At 39.7% G+C, this 27,060-nt stretch overlaps 1 protein-coding gene across 1 annotated transcript in view; it reads left to right on the top strand.

The window, feature by feature from the left end:
* Window positions 1–2,314: 2,314 nt before the first annotated feature.
* LOC127481690 (centromere protein J-like) overlaps window positions 2,315–27,060 on the top strand; it is a 43,788-nt gene continuing 19,042 nt past the window's right edge. Inside the window, exons 1-5 of the mRNA XM_051811254.1 lie at window positions 2,315–2,581; window positions 14,340–14,436; window positions 22,254–22,392; window positions 24,090–24,198; window positions 25,070–26,486. Coding sequence (XP_051667214.1) covers window positions 2,315–2,581; window positions 14,340–14,436; window positions 22,254–22,392; window positions 24,090–24,198; window positions 25,070–26,486 — 2,029 coding nt within the window. The remainder of the gene's footprint in view (window positions 2,582–14,339; window positions 14,437–22,253; window positions 22,393–24,089; window positions 24,199–25,069; window positions 26,487–27,060) is intronic.

Genomic DNA, 27,060 nt, shown 5'->3' with positions numbered 1-27,060 from the left:
GAGTGAGCTTCACCACACTGTAGCAGTCATGGTGGGATAGTGAGGTAGATAGGAGCAGAAGGTGAACGACACGGGGTCAGGATTAGAGGACAGAAGAGGATCAAGATCCATTGAGGAAACACACTGATGTGGCACACAAAGCTAGTACTGCTTTGGCTGCAGCAAGCCATCCTTCTTTCCACTGCAGTGTGAGGTTTTTAAATATCAGTGCCAGATATGATAAAAATTGCATAAATTTGTCATTACCAAATAGCAATGTAGGCAAAAGTATAATAGAAAATTATGTAATTACATGTGCATGTATTTTGTGTACACAGAAATTATGATTTTCTGGAAGGGAATTCAACAAATAAAATATGTAACTGAAAAGGGAAAAATTGCCTCAGATTTAAGAGTTTCTTTCTACATGTATTGCCGTGAAACATTCTCTTATTTAGTGCAAAATCTCTCATATCTGAATGGTGCAGCATCTGTCCATCTGAGACTACCTGAGGGATTGTGCCTTAGAGCAGGAAGTCCAGGGCTGAAGGAGCTATGGCAGATCTTGGGCAAAACCTTTCAAGGCTCAAAAGCATATTCCCCACCTCCTGCAGTCCTACTTCCATGCCTGCGTTGGCCTTTATCCGCTGACCAACCCAAGCACTGCTCCAGTGAGGTTAAAGGGCAAGGCAGCAGCCAAGAGGCAGTCGCTGACCTGTCATTGTCCCGGTCCCACCAGAGGAGGCTTGCTGACAGAACATGGGAGAGGGCAGGGCAAGCGTGCCATAACCTTTGTGAAGTGTTTGTTTCCTGGTTGAAAGATCATCCTCCTTCAGGGGTGAGGGGGAAGAGAGGAAAGCTGGGTCCCACAGACCAGGGCCTTCCCCAGAGAGAGGGGTCTCTGACCTGACTGCCTCACAGGTCACCAGCCCCTGGTAACTGTGAGGGACCCACGTGAATTGAAAGTGATGGTGGAACATCTGCCTCAGGTGGGAACAGGTGCAACCTCCCGGATGCTGGATTGTGGGGGGGGAAGTGCTCACTGGAAATTACACTGAAAGGTAGAAAATGTACCTAGCCTCTCTCCGATATTTGGGGGAGAGAAGTGCTGCTGAGGGAAGAAAAATGTGGTACACGTACGTGACTAAAACAGCTTTTGGGCTACGAATTGTGCTGGTGTCAAGGCCTTGACAAAAGTCCTGTTCGAGGTGCAGCTGAAATCTTGATTGCTATGACTGACCACTCTGTCTCTGGGAAAAACAGGGGTAAAGGACAGTGTGGACTCCTGTGGTGGTTTAACATGGATAACTGCCAAGTACTCACTGCTTTATCATTCCCCTCCTCAACTGGACAGGGAAGAGAAAATATAATTAAAGGCTCATGAGTTCAGATAAGTGCAGGGAGAGATCACTCACAGATTACTATCATGGAACTTGGGCAAATTAGTTGAATTTATTACCAGTCAATTTCAGAGCAGGATAATGAAAAGTAGAACAAATCTTAAAAACATCTTATTCCCAACCCTTCCTCCTTCCCAGGCTTAACTGTTCCCAGTTCTTTACCTCCTCCCCTGCAGCAGCGCAGGGAGACAGGGAATGAGGGTTACAGTCAGTTCATCACATGTTCTTTCTACCACTGCTTTCCCCTCAGGGAGAGGAATTACTCCCCTACTCCAGCGTGGAATCCCTCCCACAGGAGACAATCCTCCATGAACTTCTTCAACACGAGTTCTTCCCACAGGCTGCAGTTCCTCATGACCTGCTCCAGCATGGGTCCCTTTCTATGGGTTGTAGTCCTTCAAGAAAAGGCTGCTCTAGTGTGGGTCTCCCACATGGTCACAAGTCCAACCAGGAAACCTTCTCCAGCATGGCCTCTGCACTCCCTGGGTCCTGCCAGGAGCCTGTTCCATTGCTGGCTTCCTATGGAGTCACAACCTTCTTTTGAACATCCACCTGCTCTGATCTGGGACTTCTCCAGGGACTGCAGAGCAGAGTGGGTCTCTGCTCCACTGTGGACCTCTGTGGGGTGCAAGGGGAAAACCTGCCTCACCATGGTCTTCATGCTGCAAGGAAATCTTGGCTCCACTGCCTCAGATATCTCCTCCCCTTCCTACTTTGCTGACCTTGGTGTCTGCAGAGTTGATTTTCACATATTCTCATTCCTGTTTTCTCTGTCTGCAATTACTTCTGCACAATAACTTTTTTTCCTATTTAACTTTGTTATCCTTCTTAACTATGTTATCCCAGAGGCTTTGCTACCACCACTGATTGGCTTGGCCTTGGCCAACAGTGGATACAATCTTGGAGGAGCCGGTTGGCATTGGCTGTGTCAAGACATGGGGGAAGCTTCTCAGAGCAACCACCCTTATAGCCCCCTTGGCTGCCAGAACCTTTCTCTGCAGTGGAGGACAAGAGTCCTACTGCTCGATGTCCAGCAGCAGGGGGCTGTAGTGGCAGACTGGCCAGCAGATGTGGCTGGTGGGCCCTCAGATATTGTCATTCCTTTGGTGGCCCGGTCAGCAGAACCAACATGCGAGCTAGGGGCTGATGTTGGTAGTTCAGGGCATGAAAAGAGCACAGATTTAGAGGAGCCTAGGAGCTTGGTAAGTTTGTGTTCCTTTTACTGCTTGTGGAGTAATGTTGCTATTGTAAAATTGCTATGTATGCTGCATTTTATTATGATTTTCATGTTGTGGTAACTGTGCATAACAAGCACATGGTAAGATTTTCTTTTTTGTTGAGTGTGTCCCATCTGGGATTTTTGGAAAGAAAATACTTGATTTCTCATTTCCCATCACATTTAAAGAGAGAAGGATACATACAGTGTTGCGTCATGTCTTACACACAGAAGATGTGGCTGATAAGTTTTGAGAAGTTGATTCATATCTTCCTCCACCTGCGGACTGGGGCTGCATTGTGGTACTGCCTGCACATACAAGGTCTGCTTGTTAGTGGGTTCCATGCTGCTTTTGGTGGGTCCATGGTGGGTGGCCCTGCTTTACACTTCCCATTCTAGCAGTTCAGAAGGAGGTAGGTCATCAGTGCAAGCTGTTAAATAAAGGCACAACATCTCAGTGCAGATAGTCTAAAGCTAAATCTGTTTTCTGACATATATAATCTTCACTTAAGAGTTGGACTTGATGATCCTTGTGGGTCCCTTCCAACCCAGAATATTCTGTGAAACTTGCCATATGAAAATCTTAAAAATGGATCTAAATTATTATTCATCTCCCCATAAAAATGGCAACTTTCTTCCCATGGTATTTACATTTCATGTTCTGTCTATTTGTATATTAATTTTCTTAGAAGCATGATCCCTATAAGCTGGTGAGCCTACAAGAGAGTCACAGTGGACAGACAAGATCAAAGTCATTTGGGCCTTGTGAGTAGCAAGGAAAGGCAAAGGAAAGAAAATGAAAATTATAGGCAAAGGTAGGTAACAGTTGGAGATTGTGAGTGGTGACTGAAAGAAACAGTCTAGAGAGGAACATTTTTGTTATGGAAGGTTATTAATAATGATTAAGTACATAACAGATATAACTCTACTTTGAATCTTTGTAGGGCAATCTTGTTATTTGCAATTGTGGAAACTTTGGGGAAATTTTCTTGTGACTGAAGTAAAAAATGGTACTTGAAGCTTTAAGAATTTGGACACAATTGGGAAAATTTTAGATTAAGTGAAAATGATAACAGTTTCAAAATGTCAAAACAGTTTGTCTCATGAAGCATCAAAAATGTTTTGATATTTCTGATTATTTTTCAGATACTATAATAAATACCAAGGAAATTATTTCACAAAACCACTGAAAGTGGTTCATAATCTGCTTTTTTATGTTGCTGCCAAGTAATCAGGGTATTCCCTCCAACCACCTCCTGTGGTAGAAGGCATCAAGCCACTACCATGACTTCTGACTTAAGAGCTCATACCCTCTTTGAAACATTCTATCCAAAGTACAGCTGGAAAAAAAAAAGAGAGAGAATTTCACCCTTAAATTGTCCGACACCAATAGATCTTATTTCTCCTCCGGATGGTGTAAGTTGAAGGTCCTTCAGGCTGAAGAGGGAATTAAATGACATCTCTACTGTGGGTGAACAACTCAAGACCTGGCGGTAATGATGTGACCACTACGCAAAGTGTTGTTCTCCAATCTGCTTCAAGCATAGTTCAGGTCCTTTTAGGATGAGTTCCTTAAAAAAAAATTCTTCATTTTTGATTGAATGAACTCCATTATCTAACCTGAGTTGAAAAGTGTCTAGGTTTTATTTACTCAAGAAAACAAAATCTAGTAGTTAAAAAGTTATTTTGATGGTGAAAATTTTTATCTACAGAGTCAGAATTCCTTCCCCACAAACCAAAAAACCCATTGCCTGTACAATTTTCTAGCTGATATCCATAGTCAGTTTTCTTTGGATTGATGGTATCTTGTAACTCAGTTGTATATCCTCATGCACCATTCATATTTCTAAGAAAATCCTCACATTTCATTTATTTTCATTGTCTTTTTGTTAGAAATATATATTAAATTACTCTCTTATCAATTTGGTCTATATGTATTAGGCTGAGCTAAACCAGTCAAACTAATATTCTTCTATCAAAACTTTCTGAAGCTCTTATTTCATTTTAGTATAGCTTTGTCGTTCCTAGACATTTATTTTAGTTAATACAAATTAATGTATTGATATGTATTTAATCTCTACTAACTGGAATTAATTTATAAATTTGTAATTCACTGAGGATTAAGGGAAGTAGAGGACACTCATCTTCTTCCTTTTTCTGTAAGAAATACTTGCTGAACACTGAAGTAAAAATTTTTCTTCAAAATAAGAAGAACTTGATTTATGCCAACCACGGACAGCCATGATGCTTCAGTAAAACACACAGTAGTATTATTTGTGAGGAATCTGTGCTTAGTCCTATCTCATGGTTGGGAATTATAAAGTAAAAAAGCTATCCAATTACGAGAAATTTTTTTTGTTTGACTTTGTTGATTTCTGTTTGTTTGTTTCTTTCTTATCCTGCATTGGATCATTCAGCTATGGTTTTATTGTGGTTTATGGTCCCATTTCTGAAAAACTTTTACAGAAATATGGAGCCATTAAAGCAGTTACAAATGGAATTCTACTTGCTGTCACTGATTTTCTTCACTTAGCTTTTTGCTATTCAGATTCAAACCTGTTAATTTCTTGTAGGTATCAGATCAAGCTTTGCTTCTATTCCATGTGATTTGTTATTATTTTTTGCTAGTATTAAATATGTTTTTATAAAAATGATCTCTATGTTCTGTATTCAATTACAGAAATACAGAATGGAAGTGAAAAAGAAATACTAAGATACAGAAAATGTACTGTTGCGTAGAGCACATGAATGCTGTGTATTTATAGTAGATGGTTTGATTTCTAAGACAGATCCATTTATTAAACTTAAAAGAGTCTTATTAATGTATCTCAGGTAAATTATGATGTATTTTAACCATCTGTCTCATAAAATTATAATAGAAAAATATAAACACCTTTATATTTATTTTTCTGATCCAGATTCAAAACAGATTCGGCTCATAACAACAGTGGTAAAAATTGTACTGTTTTCAGAGGCTTTTCCCACTTTATGTAATTTTCAGATCAGTGGTTATGTATGTTGGTTTTAAACTTCAAAAGCAACTGCTAGTAATAAAGAACAGTATCAGCAGGGATAGAAATAGTCAAAACAGATATTGAAGGACCTGGTGTACCTTTTACATTGTAGTTAATTTGGCATAAACAGTGTCTCTTGTGTGTACTCTGGGATTTTCATAAAAACAGGGTTTTAAAAAAGAATTACCAATGCAGGAAACATTTTCTACTTTGTTTTCATTAATCTCTGTCTTAGGCTGCGTGAAGAGGGATTCATTACAAATTATTTCTAACTGCTGTTGTGCTCTCAACAATTTTCAAGTTTTCCCTCTTAAGTTTTCTATAAATATCTGTTGATTTGTAATTTAAATTTAAAATATGTTACTGAAGAAAGCCATAGAAATCGTGGTTTTAAAATGGCTTTATATCTCAGGCTAGGGGATTTAATTCCTTTTCACTTTTTCTGTTCTTGTATTTATTTATGTAAAGGTACAAATTGTTGTTTTGTTCTAATGATACAAATTGCAGAAACATGTTAACTTGCATAAAACTGTTGCTAAAGTTGCAAAATATTAGACATAAAACCTGAATGACAGCTAATTCCACTCACCTGATTTTTGTGTCAAATACTATCTAAAATGTTTGTTCATTTGAATTTGAACCATATTTAAAATATTCATGCTCAGATTATCCTACATTGACGTTCTGTATCTTAAATCTCTATAGATTACTTTTAATAGACATGCTTTTGATTGCTTAGTTTAGTCTTACAAAAAACATCCCATATATCCCTTAATATTCCGTAGAACCAGGCATCAGAAAAATCTCATGGGAAAAACGCAAAATGAGAATATCAGTTGTCATAGGATCTGACATCAACTGAGACACACTCATATTTACAGGGTTCTGTAGGGAGGTTTGTTCTCCCAGATATGGACAGTCGCTATCAGATGCATATTCTCTGGGTGGGGAAGCTTATGCAGAAGAATTGTGGACAAAAAGAAGTTAGAACGAGATTCTAAAATATCTTTAATTAATTAGGAACCAAAGGTCCAGCTCTCAAAATAATGTTGCTCATGGAAATGTGTCTTGCAAAGGAAGTAAAGATCAGTGATAAGTGGTAGAAAGTCACTTTTGTTGGTGTAAGTTGTATCCACGATATTGTTGTCACAGTCTGTTATAGCCAGTGTAACTCCACTGGCAAAGTGCTCTTCTTGGGAACTTCACTCAAGGTGGGCTGGTAGTTTCAGATGGAAAAGTGGATGTCATGGGATAAACAGACTGAGTCAATTATATGGTATCACCTAGTTCCAATTTAAAAACTGTCTGCAAATCTTTGTTACTGACTTCTTGACACAAGTATGGAGGCTTGGGTGTATTCGGAAACTGTTTGGGCTTCTCATCAGTCTGAGTTTAGTAGCCAGTAGGATATACAAAAGTGCCACTCTTCACTGATTAAAAATTTTAGAAATTTCACATTTAATATCATAACGTTGCGAGACGTTGCTACTTTTCTAAGAATCCCTGGAGATTACTTCAGAGAGTACGCAGTACTTTAAAGTGTAAAATTGTTTTCATTGTTACATTTTTGAAAATCATTTATGTGCTTCGATTTTAGTCTCTTTGCACATTCGAACTGGTACAAGATTTCCCTCTAGTGGTTAAAACACGTACGAAGTGTCTGAAGGAATAATCTTGGGGGAATCATATTAGAGTGCAACGTAGTTCTATGTTTTACCATTTCCCCAAGTCAGATCTTTTTTCATTGTGGGCTTGAGTTGACTTCGTGTAACAGAGAATCTGTACCCATTTATATCAGTGCACATTACCAGTCACTTAAGCTTTCTCGATCAGATGGAGGAGTACTGTCCAGTTAGCAGAAATAATTTTTTTTCTTCACAGCAGATAGCAATGTCTCTAGAGAATTAATCTCCAGCCCTTTCTCACTCTACCTGTAAATTTTTCTTCTTTCTAAGACACAACAACATATAATAAAAAGGACAAAGCATCTCAGATCCAATTCAGGCACACTTGTTGGGAGCTATTTGGTGAATTCCTCTCTTGTTTAGGGATTAGTTTATAGAAATGAATAACAGGAGAGAAATTTTGAAATCCATTCTCAAGTTGCTTTTAATTACTATTCTCTTTGGGGGTTAAATTATAGTGAGTTAACAACGCCTACTTGGTTTGTCTTAGGGAGTTGCTGTTTTTGCTGCCAGCAGGTAAATTAATCCTAGTTCCACCCAGAAAATTCCGTGTATACTTTATTGCCAGGGATTAAGCACATCGCTTATGACAAAAGACTTGAAGATTATAATGAAATCTTAAATTAATTAATTGTAGGAACTATCTGGAACTCTGTTTTGTTTAGCTTTTCTCTTGAATCACTCTAAGGTGTGAAGCATTAGATATGGCTCTGATATTACTGATAGCCCTGATTTCCTCTATAAAAGCAATTGGCTAGCTAAGGATTTTTGGAAACTATTCAGTATTATTTAAAAAAATTTAATGGAATTCTTGTGTTTGTGTATGGTATTTTTCATTGTGTCAGTTTAGACGTGTCCCACAGCATACAGAAGTTAATGCAAACTAATGCCAGACTTCATTCTTTTTATGTTATTGTTGGGTTTTATATTGTATAGAATCACAGAATGGGTTGTGTTGGAAGGGACCTTAAAGTTCCAGACCTGGGCATGGATGCCACCCACTAGACCAGCTTACTCAAATCCCCATCCAGCCTGGCCTTGAACACTTCCAGGATGGGTCATCCACAGCTTCTCTGGGCAACTTGCCCCAGTGCCTCACCAAACTTTACAGTAAATAATTTCTTCCTAATATCTACTTTAAACTTACTGTCTTTTAGGTTAAGGCCATTCCCCCTTGTCCTATCACTACATGCTCTTGTGAAAATCCCTCTCCATCTTTCATGCAGGCTCCCTTTAGGTAGCAGAAGGCTCCTCTAAGGTCCTCCTAGAACCTTTTCTTCCCCAGGCTGAACAGCCCCAACTGTCCTAGCCTGTGTTCATATCAGAGGTGCTCCAGCCCTCTGATCATCTTCCTGGTCCTTTTCTGGACTTGTTCCAATGGGTCAATGTATGTTTGTGTTTACAGAAGCCCAATATAACCCATGAAGAGCTACATACTTATTTGCATAAGCAGATTATTAAATAAAGTGTCATTTGTTATGCGGTTCTATGATTTTCAACAGAGAAGGACCAAGATCAGTGCCTGGGATAGTTAGGTATTAGAGCAGTGCAGATATAGAATAAGAAAACATTCACCAGATTTTGGAGAATGCAGTGAGTGCAGGATAAGTCCAGCACTTCAGTGCCTGTTGAATATTTTATATTCTGTGCTACTTAAAAGAAAATTATCATCACTGATTTATGTCTCCTTGTTCTGTTTATCTATATGTTTTAAGTTTATGGCTGCTGCTTCACTTCTAATAATAAGATTTTAAAAAACAAAAGGGTAATTTGCAAATAATAACTTCTCATTGCTATCTCCAGTAGGGAGAAACTTGGACAACTGCTCCAGGGTTTAGGAAAATTCTTGTCCCAAAAGTCTTTCAGACAGTGCTATGGGAAGGGGATTCCCCTGGGTGTCCCTGTCACTGGCAGCTCTTTTTTAGGGCTGCTAGTTTTTCTGTGAGGCTTCAGCTGAGGTCTGCAGGCCCTTGTGCATGTGGTTAACTTCCCAATGCTATTTTTGGGGACCTGATTAAAACTGTCAGACCTTTCAGTTAGATTTCTGCTTTTTTCATGGGAATTTGTGAGGATTTAGCAGTTTTAAAAGGTCAGGTCAGGCATGCATAGAAATAATGACTTTATGCAAGCAGTTAACATGTCAAGTGTTTTAAAATTACACAGGTGGAAATTCTGTGAAAGTGTGAAGTATTTTATTTATTTATTTTGTCTAATATTTATTAGGCCTGAGATAAAACATGAGGCAAGACCTGAGATAAAACATTTTATTCTTTATGATAGTTTTTAAATAGAAAAATTCTGCTAAAACAGAGACTCCTCACAAACATTTCACAAGACAATCGTCAGCCTGTACTGCTTTTCCTTGTTTGCTCCTGCAATGCTGCCAGGGTGTTGGTGCAAAGGTACTTCCGCCTCACAGGGAGAAGTTTTGACTTATTTAGCTGTGTTTACTGAGGAACTACTGTGTTGCCAGGAGCAGGAGCGGCTTCGTGTGGTTTTAATTGAGAGGTGCAGACCAGGAAGAACTGCAGGGATTAGGGCTGTGGGTGAGAGCTTCTGTTTACTCAGTAATTCCCTAGCAATCAGCAGCAATAACAAAGCAAACACTGAAAAGATATATGATAGAAAAAGTTTTAGAGTTCAGTTTCTTATTCAAACTAAAGTCAGTTACCACCCTAGGCTGTGAAAACTTTTATAAACAATTTCTCACCTGTGAAACCTCATGCATTAAAATACAACCTCCACTTTCCTGAACTTACAATATATTAAACTAATGAAGAAGATAAATTATGATGGACATTTATAATAATTCCTTTCTATTTTTGATGGGATAAAAGCTGACACTGTCATGTTTGCTAATCAGAGACCTCCTTATTAGTTCCAAGGTTGGAATATCTTTTCCTTGCTGATGATGTCAAGGAGGTTTCCTCACAAAATCCAGTTCCTCATAATGCCTTACCTTTGATGACTAAAGCAAAGTATCTGTTTAGGGAGACTCTTGGCAAATGTTGCCTGTTTCCAGATCCCACCATTCCTACTCTTGAGATTATATTTCCTTCATTTGTGTTCTGGAGAAAGCGTGACCAGGACTTGGAGTCTCCATGCATCTAGTACAAAATGTGATGTCAGTGGGACAGGCCATCAAGAACCTTTGTTTTGCCTCTTACTACTGAGAATAGCCTTTACACTGGCAGCTGACAACAGCTTAGCTTTTGAACTTTGTACCCAGTGATTTTTTGAGGATAAGTGTTGTTTCCTATGTTTAAAGAAAGGTAAAGAAATCCCAAACAAACAAACAAACAAACAACTTGCATACAGCCTTATACTCAGAAAAATAACTTTCTGGTTGAAGCTTTCAGCTCCAGTTGAGTTTGACCTCTATAGAAACAAATTGTCATATCCTGGTGAATACTAGGAAACAACCAATACTGCTATAGATAGTAGAAGAATGGGGACAATCAGGAATTTGGTGTTCCTTCTTAGGCTTCAGAGGGAATTGTAATTAGGGTCATGGGCTTTACTTCTTTAAATGAAATTATTTAGCCCATCCTTTCTGACCTCTCCCTGTCCATTCTGTTGTCTTCACTACACCTACTTCCTTTTTTTTTTTTTTTCAGTCTTATTGAAGATCCATTCTGTAGGATTCTTATTTTAGCATATGAGCATCTGCCCAGACAATCTGTTGTTTTAGATCTGGAGATTTACAAAGTGTTTCCAGAGGAACTGTAGGTCACTTTAAAGGGACTTCAAGACTGTGAACAACGTAATGTTTCCTAGCTACACATGATGGATCTGTCAAAGCAGGTAACAAAGCAGGTAGGGTGTGTAAACCTCTTATGCACACCACTTATGTTAGGGTAGGAAGAAGGTATTAAATAATTTTCTTGTGAGGGAACGAAGTTTTGGAGACTTCACATTTCTCAAAGAGTGCAAATAAACTACTCAGTAGAAGACAAGATGGAGGTGCTCACCAGCTTCAGCTGCTGAAATATATGACCTCTCCTCTTTTTTTTAAGGTAAGTAACGAATGTCTGGTCCTTGCCCTGGAAGAGCTGGAGCAAAAAACCTAAAGAGGTGAAGCAGACTTTGTATTTTTGCAGCTGTCTCAGCCATGCCAGTCTCAGGGAGAACCATGCAAGCTGTAGCAGTGTTATTTTATCTTTTTGAAATAAACATTCTTTTGAACTACTTAAACATCAGGTGGTTTTTTAGTGATCTCTTTGTTTGGAGTTTTTTCCACATACCATTTGTTTTTCCCTTTTTCCTTCTGTTATCTTCATTTCCTGCTTTCTGCAGTCGTCTTTGATCATGAAGCACTTTGTCTGAATTTAAAGGCTGAAGATTTAGTTGAAAGACAAACACATTGACAAATGCTTCTAGTGGTGAATGGGTTTGGGTTCTTATTGTATTCTGTTTCTGTTTGTCTGATTTTAGTTGTGAGAGAGCAGGCAGTACATCTAAGCCCTTTTAGCTATCAAAAATATTGTGATTTTATAGGGAGGTTGTATTGCATGTATCCTAACACTATTTTATATGCATATTTATGTGTATTTGTATATTATTTTACATATATAGTAATACATAAAAATATATAGATATGTTTTACAGTTTCTGAAGTCTGAAGATACTCTACATTCAACCTGGGCTAAAAAAAGAATCTATTGGTTGACAAGGAAAAAAAGAAAGAAAATAAACTGCAGGATTTCCTATGTCAGCATGATACATTTGTGCATGGTAGTTTTTATCACACATCTCTAACCGAGATTTTGGAATGGAGGGCATGGAAGCAGACACTTTAAAGGAGGAAGACCATATGTCACAGAAGATTATCAGCGATCAGTACCATCTTCCAGTATAGTTGAGAAGGTCATACTTTCTTTATACCTGGAGTGGATTGATGGTATGAGTGAGTCCTCCAGCAAGAACTGTCCACTTTCATACACTGAAGCCAGTGGTACGATGGACAACAGTAACGTCTCAACAGATAACTTGGGCCACAATCAAGCTTTTCAGCATACAAGGCAACTATATTATTCAACCAACTCTGATTTTTTTCCTCAGAAGTTGAATTCCAGTATAATCCAGGCTGGAATTCATGATGCAAATGACACTTCAGAAATGTTCACTCCTCCTCTGCTCCCTGCTTCAGAGCCTGGAATGAACCATTGTGCTCCCACATACAAAACCATGGAACAGGTTAGTTTGCTTTAAATAATCGCTGAATTTATAACTGCATATTTTGTATTTCTGATAATGGCACATCCTGTCCAGAAAGAAAGAATCAGTAGCTTTTGTGTCTGTGTTTAGATAGGAAGCTTTACTGGCAAGTACTGGGAAGTGTATCCTAATCATGTGTCTGATGCTGTTGCTCTAATGCATCCATGCAATAAAGTGCTTTTCACAAGAGACAGTTGATCAATTTTGCTCTTATTCATCTTCTTTTGTAGTTATTTCTATCTCTCCTTCTAGTAGAAAGGATTGCACATTCTGGCTCCACATTCTCATATCTGTAATGGTTGTGGGGCATGTTCACTTTCTTGTTTTGTGTGTCTTTCTATCCATCCTCTTCTCATGCCCCATGTTCTTTTTTTACACTTTTTTTTTTCATTTCTGACTTTTTCCTCTTCTTAGCTTTCACAAAGTGATGGACAGAAGTAACTCCACAATATCTCTTCCACTGAATGCTCAATATGCTTCTTATAAGATAGTAAACAATACAGTGCCTTAGTTGTATATTTTAAAGAAACACTTATGTTTCCCACACTGTTGAATTTAACACGTATATATGCTGGAAGTTCTCAATCCTTTCTCCACTGGATGTCTATATTATTCCTTGGTTGTTGAAAAAATAATCATGTAAGTAAAGCTGCAGTTAAAGATATCTTTTTGTGAATCCCAGGAGTCTGTTGCTTCTTTTCTTGGATGATGTAAACTACGTCATTTTGTTTAATGACCAGATTGTATCCTGTGATATTGTAAACTGTCAACAGCTGGTCATAAAATCTGATACTGTGTCTTAGGCATTCTTTGTTCTTTGGTGCCTTTTGACATTTGACTATGTGAATTACTTGAACTGTTCTTAAAGATTCTGGTAAAGAAAAAGTGACCTTGGGCTTTGCTTTGTTACATGGTGCTTCTCAAGTAATACCGGACAGAGAGACAGTAGAGTGAAAATGCTGCTTACAGGTAGACTGCTGGGAAGCTCCTGGTACAACAACAACATGAGTGTGCCTTTATGCTGTAAATTTTAGTTCTGGGATAGATCTGGTAGCTCACAATAAATAAATAGAAAAAAAAAGACCTATCACTTCCACTTCTGATCTCTGGTGGTTCTCAGTGGACAGGACAGAAGAAACAGATAACTGAAAGAAAGAGTCAAACAGATGTAAACTAGGAAACTCAGAAAGTGAAGGCAACTTGATTAGATGTTTGCCTATGGGGAGGCAAGGGTCCTGCAAAAGGACTGAGGAATTTAGTCTAAGACAGTTATTCTTCCATCCTTTTGACGCTAATTTCAGATCATGCTTATATTTCCTCCTAATTGCATCTCTGTTCTGTGGATATTGATTTTCAAAAGCTCCTTTTCATCAGTGATACTGGCAATTTTCATTTATCATATAGTTCAACAATGAAATGTTGAACATTGACACATTTTTAAGTTTTACAGTGAAGCTTGACCTGAGGGTATCATCTGCTCTGATGCTGTTCTAAAACCTTCTTGGTGTGAAACACAGGTGGACACTTCCCTCCCTTTTGTTCTTTAGCTTCTGTGAGAAGGAAATCCCAGCACACAGTCCAGAAAAAAGTGCCGTCTGATATGAGACTGAGTAGCAAAACCTGGCAAGGCACATACTTCCTGCACAGTGTCAGTGTACAAATTAATTCTGAGCTCTAAAATGGCGAAAGAATTTTAAATACAAATGTCTATTAGAAACAACACAGACTTTAAGAAATACCTAACCCCAAAATCCAGATATGGTGATTCTTTCTGATTAAAACCTATTCAGCTGTGTAGTTTGATACTATATCCTCATGATATTTTCAGACTCCAGGGCAGCAGGACCAGCTGATGAAGCAGCAGATGGAGCAGTTGCAAAGGCTGGTGGCTGAACAGCAGAAAATCATTGCACTTTACAACCCAGGTACTAGGGGCATCCTTCCTGACACTGGTATCTTAACCTGCTGATGCTTGCACTCCAGCAGTGAAATGCAGTAGCTCTTTAAAGAAAGAGAAGGTTTAAGAGTTGTTTTAAATGGCTGGGGGCTCCTCCTCCGGAGGGTGGGCTAAAACATTTGCTCCTTTACACACACTGCATAGAAGCTGTAAACTCCAGAAAACACCTTCCCACTTTTTTATATTAAAATTTCAGGAGAACCTTTAGGTTTAATAGCAGACCTCCTGTATAGACTTCTATTGAAGTATAATCTTGAATGGTAATACATAAAATTAGAGTATTGTGGTAAAAGTACAGGAAAGCTGAAAAATAATTTTTCTTCTGTACCTATAAATGAAAGTTCCAGCTTCTCATGGGTAAAAGAAGAGGAAAAAGTCAACACACCATGCTTCTGTTAATCGACTCTTACCTTTAATAGTGCAACCTGTTCCTAACAGCATGATACAACTCATTGAACAGTTTCATTTGACCCGTGGCATTGCTAGAAAACACCATCTACTCAGCGAGCAGGAAAAGAGGAACCCTCACTCCTTCCCACCATGTCTACAGTAGTGGCACATTCTTCTCAGTGTGCAACCCCAAAGTGAAAGAAAAATTTAGGCAAATCACGTAGACTTGTGACAGCATTGTCCTGGCTTTAGCAGGGCTGCTTGTGCATAACATCAAGCAGGGAGTATCCACAATGGCATAGGAAGGCCAGATGATTCTTGGATTGCTGCTGCTTCTCAGATAACTTTCTGTGGAGGCAGCTTCACCTAATCTGCGTTCTAAGAGCCTAAGCAGCCTAAGGCATGCCCAGCCTCCATCTGTGCATTGATCTGGCATTGGTTTCTCAGTCTAATTTCAAGCTTCTTTGCTCAGTTAAGGAGCTGTGCAAGAATCCCATTATGCTAAGACCTCAGAGGAGAGTTAGGAGAACTAGGTGATGGCACCTTGCCTGCTAGAGTTCGGTGTAGCCTGAAGAGGTCTTATAAACAGCTTTTTAGAATTTAAAAAATATGTTTTTTTCAAAGATTTTTTACCATACCTAGTATGACTAATTCCTCTCAGACAACTATGTTTTTGCTGTTCCTCCATGCACATTATAAAACACCTCATAGCACATGTAGCTTGACCAATTTGGAAGAGTTTTATTTATTTCAGTTGCCATATAAGGAACATCTGCTTTAACAAAGGTTCACTTAAAGCAATAGGCATTACTTTAGGCAAAGTAGTAATAACAAAACCACTAAGAATTTATGGCCTCTTGCTTTCCCCTCACCCCCTATCCCAGAAACTCTTGCAGTTGGCACTTGTTAGTGGCTTTAGGGAAATATGACCTTAAATTATTGCTTCTGTAAAAGAAAATGAAATTTTAGCAAGTTTAATCTACCTCACAAATAAATATAATAGCTGTTGGTAGCTAACAAAATAAAGGGACTTTTCTTCATTCCCTCTCAGCCTCATGGGTTCAGAGAACCTTCTATAGGAATGACAAAATGTTGGGTTGGATAAACAATGGACAACTAGATCCATTTGTAGCGAGTCAATAATTACAACAATCCCAGTGGAGGCAGAAAACCGGAATCCTTTATTGGATTCACAAGTTCATATTTAAAGGGTTTAGGATCTATATATTCAACAGGGGGTTGTAACTATTACAATTATTACAAACAGGGGTTTTCAGGGGATGACATAAGGGAAAAACCCAGGTTAACAAATTTGGAGTCTTAACAATTATATTATAGGGAAAACCCCATCTTATCTTAGGGGGATTACATGGGGGAAAGAGGTATTATTCTGGTTTGTAGAATGCACAGGATCCAGGGAACACAAAGGCAGAGATAAAACACAATAAGTCTTCTGCACTGGCTTGATGAAATCAGGGCATTGTTTCTCTGGACTTGGACAGGACTTTCCAAACCCCTGACATCAATGGGTCCTTGTCTGGACTCTAGATGGAGGTTTTTCCCCAGTCTCTGTTAGCCCAAGGCTTTTGTTTAAACCTAGCAGTTTTCTTTTTCTCATATCCAAATTTTGGAATCCAACATTACACCATTGGGGTGCAGCAGGTGCTGGTGCTGAGCATGTTAACAGCAGCCTGAAAAGCTGTATGGCTGTCAGAGCTGCAGAGCGTGCATGGAAGCAGTAGATGTACACTGGGGTAGATGCACCAGGTAGGAAACAAGGGCCAAACACTGGCCACGCAGTGACCACTAAAAGCCTGGCTTTCTGCAACTTAGGTTGTCTGTGTTGTGGGGTCTTTTCTGAGCTTCCTGATGATGCCAGCAGTGCAAAGCAATATGAGACTGAAGGGAATAAGACACTTGAGAAACAACACAGTGTCAGATCTGTTTGAAGGTCTTGTTTTCAAACTTGATGATGCGTGACAATCAGGGTTTTTGTTTGGGGGGGATAAGCAGGATCTCAACCATCCACCCTACAGCCAGAAGCTAAACCACAGCAGCAGTGACACCAGCAGGCCTGGCTGTTATTGTACTGATTTTCCTGATGGAGCTATGCCACTGTGAAATAGCTGCCAAGAGCAACTGCTGTATACTAGGGAGACAGCCTGAGAAAGAGAAAGAATGGAGTCTGTGGCTGCGTAAATGAAATATTCATTATCCTATTCTTTTTGCCTCAGAGAAGAGTCTGGTTGAAATGACAGGCAAATGCTCATCAAACTGTCCGTGGTGACCAGGTGGAACAAGTACACCGTCTGTGGTTTCCAAGTTTTCTAATCAAAGCAGAACATCCACAGAGAAATTATGCTGCTCATTCATGGCTGGGCTTCGCGAACGAAGATTTGGGAAGGGCTCTACCCACGCTTGTTGCAAGTGCATTGGTGGCTAAAAAGGCCAATACGAGATAGGCATGTTGCAAAAGGCACAGCAGAAAGACTCCTTAGGTGGTATATTCTGTAAGGCACGATTCTTTCTGCGTTGTCTTTTCTCCTCAAGGGTGATTCTGCGGGCGTTCTCAAAAGCATCAGCCCTGCCCAAATGCCATGAGTAGCAAGGTGTTTGTTGTTACTTCCACCAGTTCACCAGGAGCAGAACTATTAGGCTGCACCACTTTTTTTGGGTTCTCGGGAAGGACTGAAGTGTGAGAAGGAAAAGTGCCTTGAGTCTGATATGGTTCATCGTGCAAACCTCTCTTCCCCCTGCCCCAGTTCTGTAAATCACTTGACACATTTCTGAAGAAAGTAAGTACAGTTAGTACCATGAATTCAAGACCAAGCTCATACAGTAAGAAATATGTTTATTGGATGCTATTTGGGTGTATTTGCATATCCAACTACACTTAGCTAATGTATAAAGCCATAGACAAAATGCTGACCTGAATGAAAAGCTGACCAAAATCTGCACTGGAAGCTCTTATTTGTTACTAGAGGCAGTGTAGATTGAGAGTAGCAAAAGACACTGCATGATTTGGTCCAATTAAGCTTTAAAGAAGTAAAATATGAAGAACTAGTTAGGCTATGATTTGTCTTATTATAGTAAAGGTAGTTGCTTTAATATTGCCATGCATTTAAACTAATACAGAGATCAACAGTAAAATCAAAACTTCATTGAACTACAGATTGTCATTTTATTCTCACATGGAACACAGGCAGCAGTGGCTCTGCCCACCTGCTAGCTGATGGGTGAAGCGTCTGCCCAGAAGTAGCGAGTTGGGATCTTCCTGAGTCTGTGCCAGACGGGATTCAAATTCACGGATCAGCCTTTTTCCAAAAAATACCTTAACTAGGGGTGAGGCATTTTCAGTCTCAGCCATTCTCTTTCTACTTATTGAAGTCAGGTCACAGGACAGAGAGGAATCTTGGTGTGAAGAAAGAAAATAAGAAGCGAATGTAATTTTGTAATCTTATGAAGGAGTTTCTTTCCCAGAAGTAGTGAACCTGGACTTTGGTCCCTGTGCAGAACTGCTTGTGTCTTTTCCACATAGTCTTCTAACTTAATGCGTAACAAGCCATCCAGAGCTAAAAGGAAAACTTTCCCCTCTTTTGCATTATGATGTGGCTCAGAGATACTTTGCAATACCTAACTTTTACCTCCTAATGGACGTAAGGAGTCCTAGGGGAAATGCTGGTTTTTTTACATGCTCGGGAGTACTTTGTATATTCTATTTAATTCACCATCCCTGTAGTATATGATAACTTTGGTTACAACTGGTGGTTGCAGCAAACTGTAAAATTTATTTTACAATTTAAATAAAATAACATAAACAGAATTTGGTTGTTTCATCCTGAACATGCAAACCACCGGTGAACATGAAAACAAAGTGGGTTTTGTGCAATAACAGTTTAACAAGAGATTTTTAGTTCAATACAAAATATTTGTCTTAAGCTCCTCTAATTTTTCTTCTCTGGCAACTATTTTTAGGTTTATCTGTTTCTCCTGGGACACTTTCTCACCTAGTAGCCACGATGCCACCCCTTCCATGCTTTCCAGCTACTTTCATTCCTGTCCAGCTCCCATCAGGAAATTCTTGCCAAGCTGAGAGCCCGGAATTCTTACAGACCTCTCTCTTGGCAATGCACTCTGCTTGGCAAAGCAGATCCCCGGTATTCATGCCAAATGAGAGCAGTTCAGAAATCTCAGGAGAACATGTGCAGCTTTCAGATTCAGGTGGGTAAAAAGTGCTGGAAATCTAAACCTAAGTCTATTGTGCAACTCCTCTGAATTTTTGCCCTTACTAGTGATTGTTACTGGTTTTATTGTAGTTTGGGGAAGGTGCTTTGTTTTTATTGTGGCTTGTTATAAAAGCTTTTAAAGCATTTTAAGCTTGACTTTTTTTTTAGTTTTTGAATCACAGTCATCCTATCTCTCACACTGAATGAAATTGGACCTTGTGGATATAAATGGAATTACATTGGAAAAGCTAAGTTATATGAAGTAGGGAATATGTTGCATTCAGGGGGAGACACATAAGAAGTAGGATGTGGATATAGCTTCCAAAGGTGTGAGAATGTTCAGAGTTAAAACAATGTTAAGTTTCTACTTGGCATCTTCTCTTTGTCAGCCTTGTCTTCTGTGGGAAGATACCAAAGGGTTAGAAAGAATAAAAACAATTTTCAAGAAATCAAAAACTGATTTCAAAATGGGGGAAGAGGAACAAAAAGAAGTCAGAATAAAACAGCCTAAAAGGGAAGAGAATGTAAATTAGACAGGTATCATGAATTCATTTGAACTTCTATAACAACACCTGACTGTGATGCTGTGAGACAGTCCCATAGTACAACTGAAATTTTAATTTCATATTTTCCAAGACAGCTCAGGACAAGTACTCTCACGGATACAGTCTTGTCTCCTTCTTGTGCCTAAAACTATTATTTTATTGCTGGGTTAAACTGAATGTGGATCAATTGCCCAGTGAAGTTTATCACAGAGCTTCAGAAATACTTCTGCCAGTACAAATGAGGGGAGTGAAGGGGTGGTCTACGGGTGGATGAATCACAGAATCACAGAACCACAGAATAGTTAGGGTTGGAAGGGACCTCTGTAGATCATCTAGTTCAGCTCACCTGCCAAGGTAGGGTCACCTAGGGCAGGTTACACAGAAATGTGTCCAGGTGGGTTTTGAATGTCTCCAGAGAGGGAGTCTCCATGACCTCCCTTGGCAGCCTGTTCCAGTGCTCTGCCACCCTCAGTGTAAAGACATGTTGAGGTGGAACTTCTTGTGTTTATGTCCCTTACTCCCTGTCCTGTTGCTTGGCACCACTGAAAAGAGTCTGGCACCATCCTCTTGATACTCACCTTTCAGATATTTGTATGTATTAGTGAGATCTCCTCTCAGTCTTCTCTAAATTAAACAGGCCCAGCTCCTACAATCTCTCCTCATAAGAGAGATGCTTCAGACCCCTAATCATCTTTGTGGCCTTCTGCTGGACCCTCTCCAGTAGCTCCTTGTCTTTCTTAAACTGTGACAACCAGAATTGAACACAATACTCCAGATGTGGCCTCACAAGGGCTGAATAGAAGGGGAGGATCATCTCCATCAACCTGCTGGCCAGACTTCCTGATGTACCTCAGGATTCCATTGGCACTCCCGTCCCCAAGGGCACACTGCCAGCTCATGGTCAGTTTGTCATCCACCAATACTCCCAGGTCCCTTCAGAGCTACTCTCTAGGTGGTCAACCCCCAACCTCAACTGATTCTGGGGTTATTCCTCCCCAGGTGCAATATCCTACACTTGCCTTTGTTGAACTTAATTGGGTTTCTATATGCCCAACTCTCCAGCCTATTAAGGTCCTCTGAATGGTAGCACGGCCTTCAGGTGTATCAGTCACTCCTCCTCAGATTTGTATCAGCAGTATTTTTGCTTAGAGTGCATTCTATCCCTTCCTCCAGGTTGTTGATAAACAAATTGAAAAAGACTGGACAACAGGAATATATTAGGACAGTGGGAGGTATGACTGCCTTTTTTTAAAGCAATGCTGACTTTGACCTGCCTCATGTGTAAAACTAAGGCTTGAAGGTGCAGAGGCCTTAGTACATCAGGGTAACTTCCCACTGGAAGCTGGTCAGCGCAGTTGTCTTTGAGATATTCTTCAGTTGAATATGTGCTTGAGGACTAGGCTGAGCTGACAATTATCCAGCTGTGTGGGTTTTTATTGCTGGAAACACAAGCATAAGCATATCAATAGTTTGTATAACACTTTACATTCTTATTTAAAGGTATAAGCACTGAGCCGCTGCTTCAGTCTACAGAGAGTACCACAAAAAACCTTTCCAGACAAGATGCTCAAGAAGAGAACAGAAAAGAAAAGAAAGGTGAATTAAACAGCTGCTTGGATACATTGTTCTTGCCTTGCACGGGGAAGCACAAGTTGAAAATTACAGAGCTTAGGCATCTCTCCTTATTAAAGCATTCTGGAGACAGCACAACCCCATACCTAAGACTGTGGGAAGGAACATGTGGGTTCTGCATCCCTTGCTGCTGTCAACCTACTGTGTCACTTCTGACCCCTCTGCCATATTCTGGTGCAAGACAGGCAAGCAAGTTGCAGAAAGTGCACTGCTTGTCTGCCATTAGACTGGAGATGTTTGGTGTATAACTGAGAAAGTCTGAGGGCTGAATATAAAACTTTTGTATTCCTGCTGTTGGACCAGAAAGTCCTTTCAGCATGCTGCAAAGGACTTCAGTAGCACTGGTTGCATTTATATGATTAAGTGAGCTATATAGTTCCTGCCTACAGCAATAGTTCATAGTATGAATGAGCAAATAAAGGCTTTCTGCTCCAGTTGTCAGTCCTAGCTTGACCTGAAGGAGAAACTCAACACTAGGTGACACTCAGAAAAAAAATTAATTGAAGTGGAAACCGGCTGCTTGTGGTGAACATACCCAATAAGCTTCAATAGGAAGATGCACAAATCTGCCTGATTAGAAAGTCTCGTGTACAAATACTGACTGTCAAACTGTTCAATGAACTGGTTTGCAAGTCACATAATTATAGATACATAAATAATTCAGTACTGTCTAGCAGTGCCTACACTGCCACATTCTGTGGTGAACACATTAAGCATGCATTACAAATCTCTAGAGATAAGGAGCACAAAACATACTATTTGTCCTTTCCATGTTTCCAGCACTAGACTTGAGGATGAGAAGCCTCTTTTTTTCACAGATTACATCCTTCCACCTACATAATTCAATTGTATTCTGTAAAATATTTTCAAAAATTAAAACCTTGCCTATGTTCCTGAAAATACAAATATTTCTAATTATTTTATGATATTCATTTTTCATTTATTCATTTTGTAAAGACTTTGCTTACACTGACCTTTTTTCTGCTGCTTAGATAGCAGTCAGTTAAAAGAAGGTTTCTCTGAAGCTTTTTCTGCTGCCAAAGAAGAACAAAGAGAACAACTAAAGGAGGAGATTTCCCCATCTCTCTTTGGCATAGAGGGGAAGATAAAGACTGGAAGCATAGAAGACAGGTGAGAAATGATCTTAGTCAGTCCATCAAGCTACAAAAACATATTTTCCTTGATTGTATATGTAATGTATGTGTTATATTTGCAACATGATGGTTCTTTCCTCTGCTTGAGAGTGGCAGATACGCATGGGCAGAAACTGGACAGGTCTAAGGCCTGTCAGTTGATCTACTTCTATGTAATAGAATGTTGGTCTAGCCAACTTAAATGAACTAGTTTTGTAAGTATGATCTTCAAAGGATAGAAGTAAGGCAAAGGGAGGGATAACATCCTCTGATGTGCCATTACTTCTGCAGTAGCCATCATTATGTGTTGGTAGCTCATTCATTCTTGTCCTTCCTCTGCCTCCTCAGCTGTGCTGAGACCATTTTTTATATGCCTGTATAGTTAACGAGTCAGCAAAGTAATCCTTGTTAAAATTATCTGTAACATTTAACTTGGATCAGTTTTCTGATCTGGTACATCACTGCATTGCAAAAGGAACTGTACTAGGACACTGAGGGGGTGCTCACAATGAGGCAAAAAGGGGTAGGTTGGCATTGGTGATGGAAGAAATGCTTGTAGAGTTGTTACCTTTCCTTGACTGATGCAGATAGGAGCAGCAGGTCTTTGGCACACTGAAGCTTGATCAAGTATAAAACAGAAGTGGACAACTTCTAGGAAAGCACAGATGGAGAGTAATTGTCATGAGTGTGGGAATTGGACAGAGAAGGAAGACAAGGACCTCCAGATCAGAAGACTGGGAAGAGGTGGAAGGACAGTAAGCACATTTGGACAAATGGGCCTGTCCACATATACCTTTTTGGATCAGCAATGAGCTTCGGAAGTCTATCTCCCAGCCACCCCTACTTGTTGTGCTTTGGTTCACATTGTGTCGTTGGTATGAGCTGGATGAAACTAAAGTACAGAATTTACTCCAGCTGAATGTACTCCAGTTCTTCTTGACATTTTTACTGTGGTAACAGACTATAGTTGGTTTGAAGCAAACTCCCCTGAAATGAGTATTGTCTAATGTTGAGTCATCTTCAGCAACAGTTTTGGTCTATGGTGCATGATAACAGACAGAGACAGACTAACAAATGAAAAGATTATCCATGGTACAGTGGTGTTAGGTAGAGGTGGGGTATAGAAAGAACAGTGATGTGCTGCATAACCAGCAGAAAACACAGAATTTTTTAATATTCAGCAGAAATTGTTAGTAAGTGACTAAACTCAGGCTCAAGCCCATTTCCAATTTCACACGTTCATATATGCTGTATTATGTTTCATTTTGAGTCAGCCTTCATTTTGGCCCTCTACAATGTTACAGATATTATTTTTTCTACTCTATCACCCTTCACCATCTAATTCAAACCACTCTATAGAAAGATAGTGAGTTCTTTCTGACTGTCATTAGCTCTAGTCTGGAGAAATGACTGAAATATTTTTGTTTTTAACTATTGTCTATTTTTAAGGAAAGACTGATACCAGACCAAAAAATGTAGCTTGCTAAAAGTATAATTAATGCTTAGGCTAGACAGGATGTTTTAAACTGAGACTTAGATTCACACAGTAGTGAGATTTTACTAACATTCTTCACAGTTTAATAAAATTGAAGAGAGCATTTACAGTTCTAAACTCCACATCAGCTGCAGAAGAATTATCAGAAGAAAACTAATAGGAGAACCTTACAAATAAGTACCTTCTTGTTACTTGCCTAGGCCAGTCACACCAGCAATCGGCATTAGACAGAAGACTTCTGAAAAATTTGTTGAAGAGCAACTTAAAGCAGACAATCATCTCACAGAGAAACAGCACAAGGAGCAACAGGTACTGTTGCCGTTGGTTCATTCACTTGGGTTTTGACAAATTCTCATGGACTTAGGTATTGTGTGGGTTCTGTTTTGGTGTGGTAACACATTTTCCACTATTCTTTCACATGATATTGGAAGACTTTTCCCCAAAGTAAAAAAACCCTGTATTACCCTGTCACAATCCTATTCCCCTACTGTTTCCCACTGGATTCTTTCCACATATTTTCTGGGTCATAGTTCATGCCTGAGTCTCAAGATACTTAGCTAAATTAGACATCAAAGTTGATTCTGCTATTTTTTTCCATAATAAATGGTCTCTCATGGGCTACTAATGTGACAATGAGTGCATTTCCAAATACAGTTTTTGTACCAGGGACAAATTCAGTAACACCGTTCTGCTTTTCGCTGTGCGTGCGGTTTGAGATGAGCTTATTCCTGACACCTCTAGGTGTCAGACTCAGCGTTTTGTTAGGCTCGGTGAGTTGGAAGATGCACATCTCAGGAATGTACATCACTCGAATTTTCTTTATGTCTCCCTGGCAAAAACATCTCAAACTGATGCATTTATATATTTCTGTGTCACTTGAACTTCCTTTGAAAATGAAGAAAGGCCGAAATTTTACCATCTTCTATCATGTAGCCATTTAACACCATCTTAACCCTTTTACTCTACTACTGAATGAATGGAGGCGTCACATAGTGACTGCTTCTAAAAGTTCTCATGCCTTCCCCATAGTTTCAAGGCTATTTCTTATGTACTCAGTTACCCATAGCCAGTGTCTTTAAGACTTCTGATATCTCATCTTTTTCAATTATGGTGAATATCTTCCTTTCTGGAGAGTGATTCTCAGACTGTGATTCTCAGGATTTAATTTTTTTTTTTCCAGAGCAAGGCAAAAATAACATCTCTAAAGGTTTCTCTGAAACGAAAAGAAGTTATGGCAAGGTTCAAAAAAATTAAAGAGAAGACTGTAAAAGAAGACAGCAAGCATTCCAGAAGAGCTGGGTTGAATCACTGGGGTAATTTCTTCCAGTCTGGCCAAGTGAACACAGGTATACTGCAGCTGGGGGAATGCCCTCAGTTAAATCTGCAGGTCAGTAACTCCATACGGAGGGATACACATGAAAAAAAAGCAGACCGTGCTTTAGCTGAGTGGGAGATAAAGACTGACTGTGAAGCAAAAGTAGTTGAGCAAAATGCAGAAGAAAAAGAAGTCTTTGGGGCAGACGAAGACTCAAAGGAAAATCCTGTTGACTCATCCCAGAGAAGATGGCCTGAAATCCTGCAACCATGTCCTGAAACAATGACAGGAATGAACCTACAAGTGGGTGAGGAAAGAGAAACTCATCATATGGATTCTCTAGGACAAGCAGGCAGAACTGATGGAAGACCTTTGGAGAGTACCCTGACAAAGGACCTAGGTAGGGTGGATCAGCCTGTGAAGGGTCACCTCATAGATGGAGCAAAAACCCCCTTGGAATTCCTGCAAAGGCATTATCCACTCCAGGATTTAGAAACAGATTGCATCAAGGAGGCAGAGTGCAGTGGAGGCCCTGCATTCACATGGGGTCAGAAGTGGGTTCAGGTATGCCCACAGGACCTTGTTTTGGGGAACCAGAACTCAGAAAGTGAAAGACAAATCCATACTGGGTTTAAGATGGTCAATGACAAGATAATAAAAATTACATGTCATTCACCTGAGGCTGCGGAGAAGGGAGGGTCGTCCTCAGCTTTGCAGCAAAAGTGGCAAAGGAAAGGAACAGTTGCCTCAACGTGGCAAGTTGCGTCTTTGTCCTGTGAGTCAAACTGCTCATCTTGCAACAGTGACAATAATCCCAAATCTCACCATGTTCAGCATCCCTCCCAGCATGTGACTCAGAGAGTAGATCACACTGACAGACATTTGGATCTCTCTGATGGTCACTATGCTAGTGATGAGTCCAGTGGAACAGAAAAAATGTCTGCTAAAATGTACAGCAGATCACCACCAAGAAAACAAGGTCTTCAAGCAATCTCAGGACAGCAAGATCTCTCCTGCAGCACAAGCAGCAGTGATTCTAGTACTGGGACTGTCTGTCTGAAAGGGAGCAAGGCTCGCTCTTCTCTTCGGGAGTCCCCATTTCATCTTACAAGACTGAAAAGAAGAGAGCACAAGCCTGAATCAAAGAATGAGAATAGGGACAGTGGTGTTAAAAGCCTACATCTACCATCCTCGAGAGTGGCTCATGAGATTCCTATTTTCAAGATTAAGGAAATCCCTGAAGTGGAGGAACTACAGAAAAAACTGTTTACGGACACATTAGGTAAAAGCTACCCAAGTTTTTATTTACATTTATTTTTCACTGGGGAAGAAAATTTCTCTTGGATTTATGACTCATTCTGCCTGTACTCCCTTGATATATACCCTCCTTTGTTAGTATTTCTCAGATTTAAACTGGAAAAAAAAAAAAGAGAAAAGGGAGGAGATAAATCTGCAAGCCCCTTGCTTTGCTTAGCTCTTCATCATCACTAGTAATTTTTCCTAAGTCTGTTGTTTAAGGTGCACTTTCTGATAAAGACTTTTGATCTCATGAGATGGGTGAAAGGTTCGGTGAGTCCTTGAAGTCATTGCTAGAATTCTCTGTGGCGCTTAGGTATGACTGACTCCTTGACACTGAGATGTTCACATTCTTTATTTAATTTCCTCAGAGAAAACAATACATGATTTTTAAAAAAGTGGGCAAAATAATTTCTCAAATTTGCAGTTTTGCTCCTAAGACATGGAGAGCCTCGCATTGGTGGCAAATTATGATTTCCTAAGAACTTCTTCACTCAGTTTGTCCTGAATGTGGCCCTAGTTCTTTGGTCAACCAATATTTCTCGCTTTTTGGCCCAGTG

The sequence above is a fragment of the Manacus candei genome, unplaced genomic scaffold, assembly GCF_025592945.1.
Source record: "Manacus candei isolate 608988 ecotype Guabito, Panama unplaced genomic scaffold, ASM2559294v1 h1tg000081l, whole genome shotgun sequence".
Classification (NCBI taxonomy): domain Eukaryota; kingdom Metazoa; phylum Chordata; class Aves; order Passeriformes; family Pipridae; genus Manacus; species Manacus candei.
This window is presented reverse-complemented; position numbering and strand designations above follow the sequence as displayed.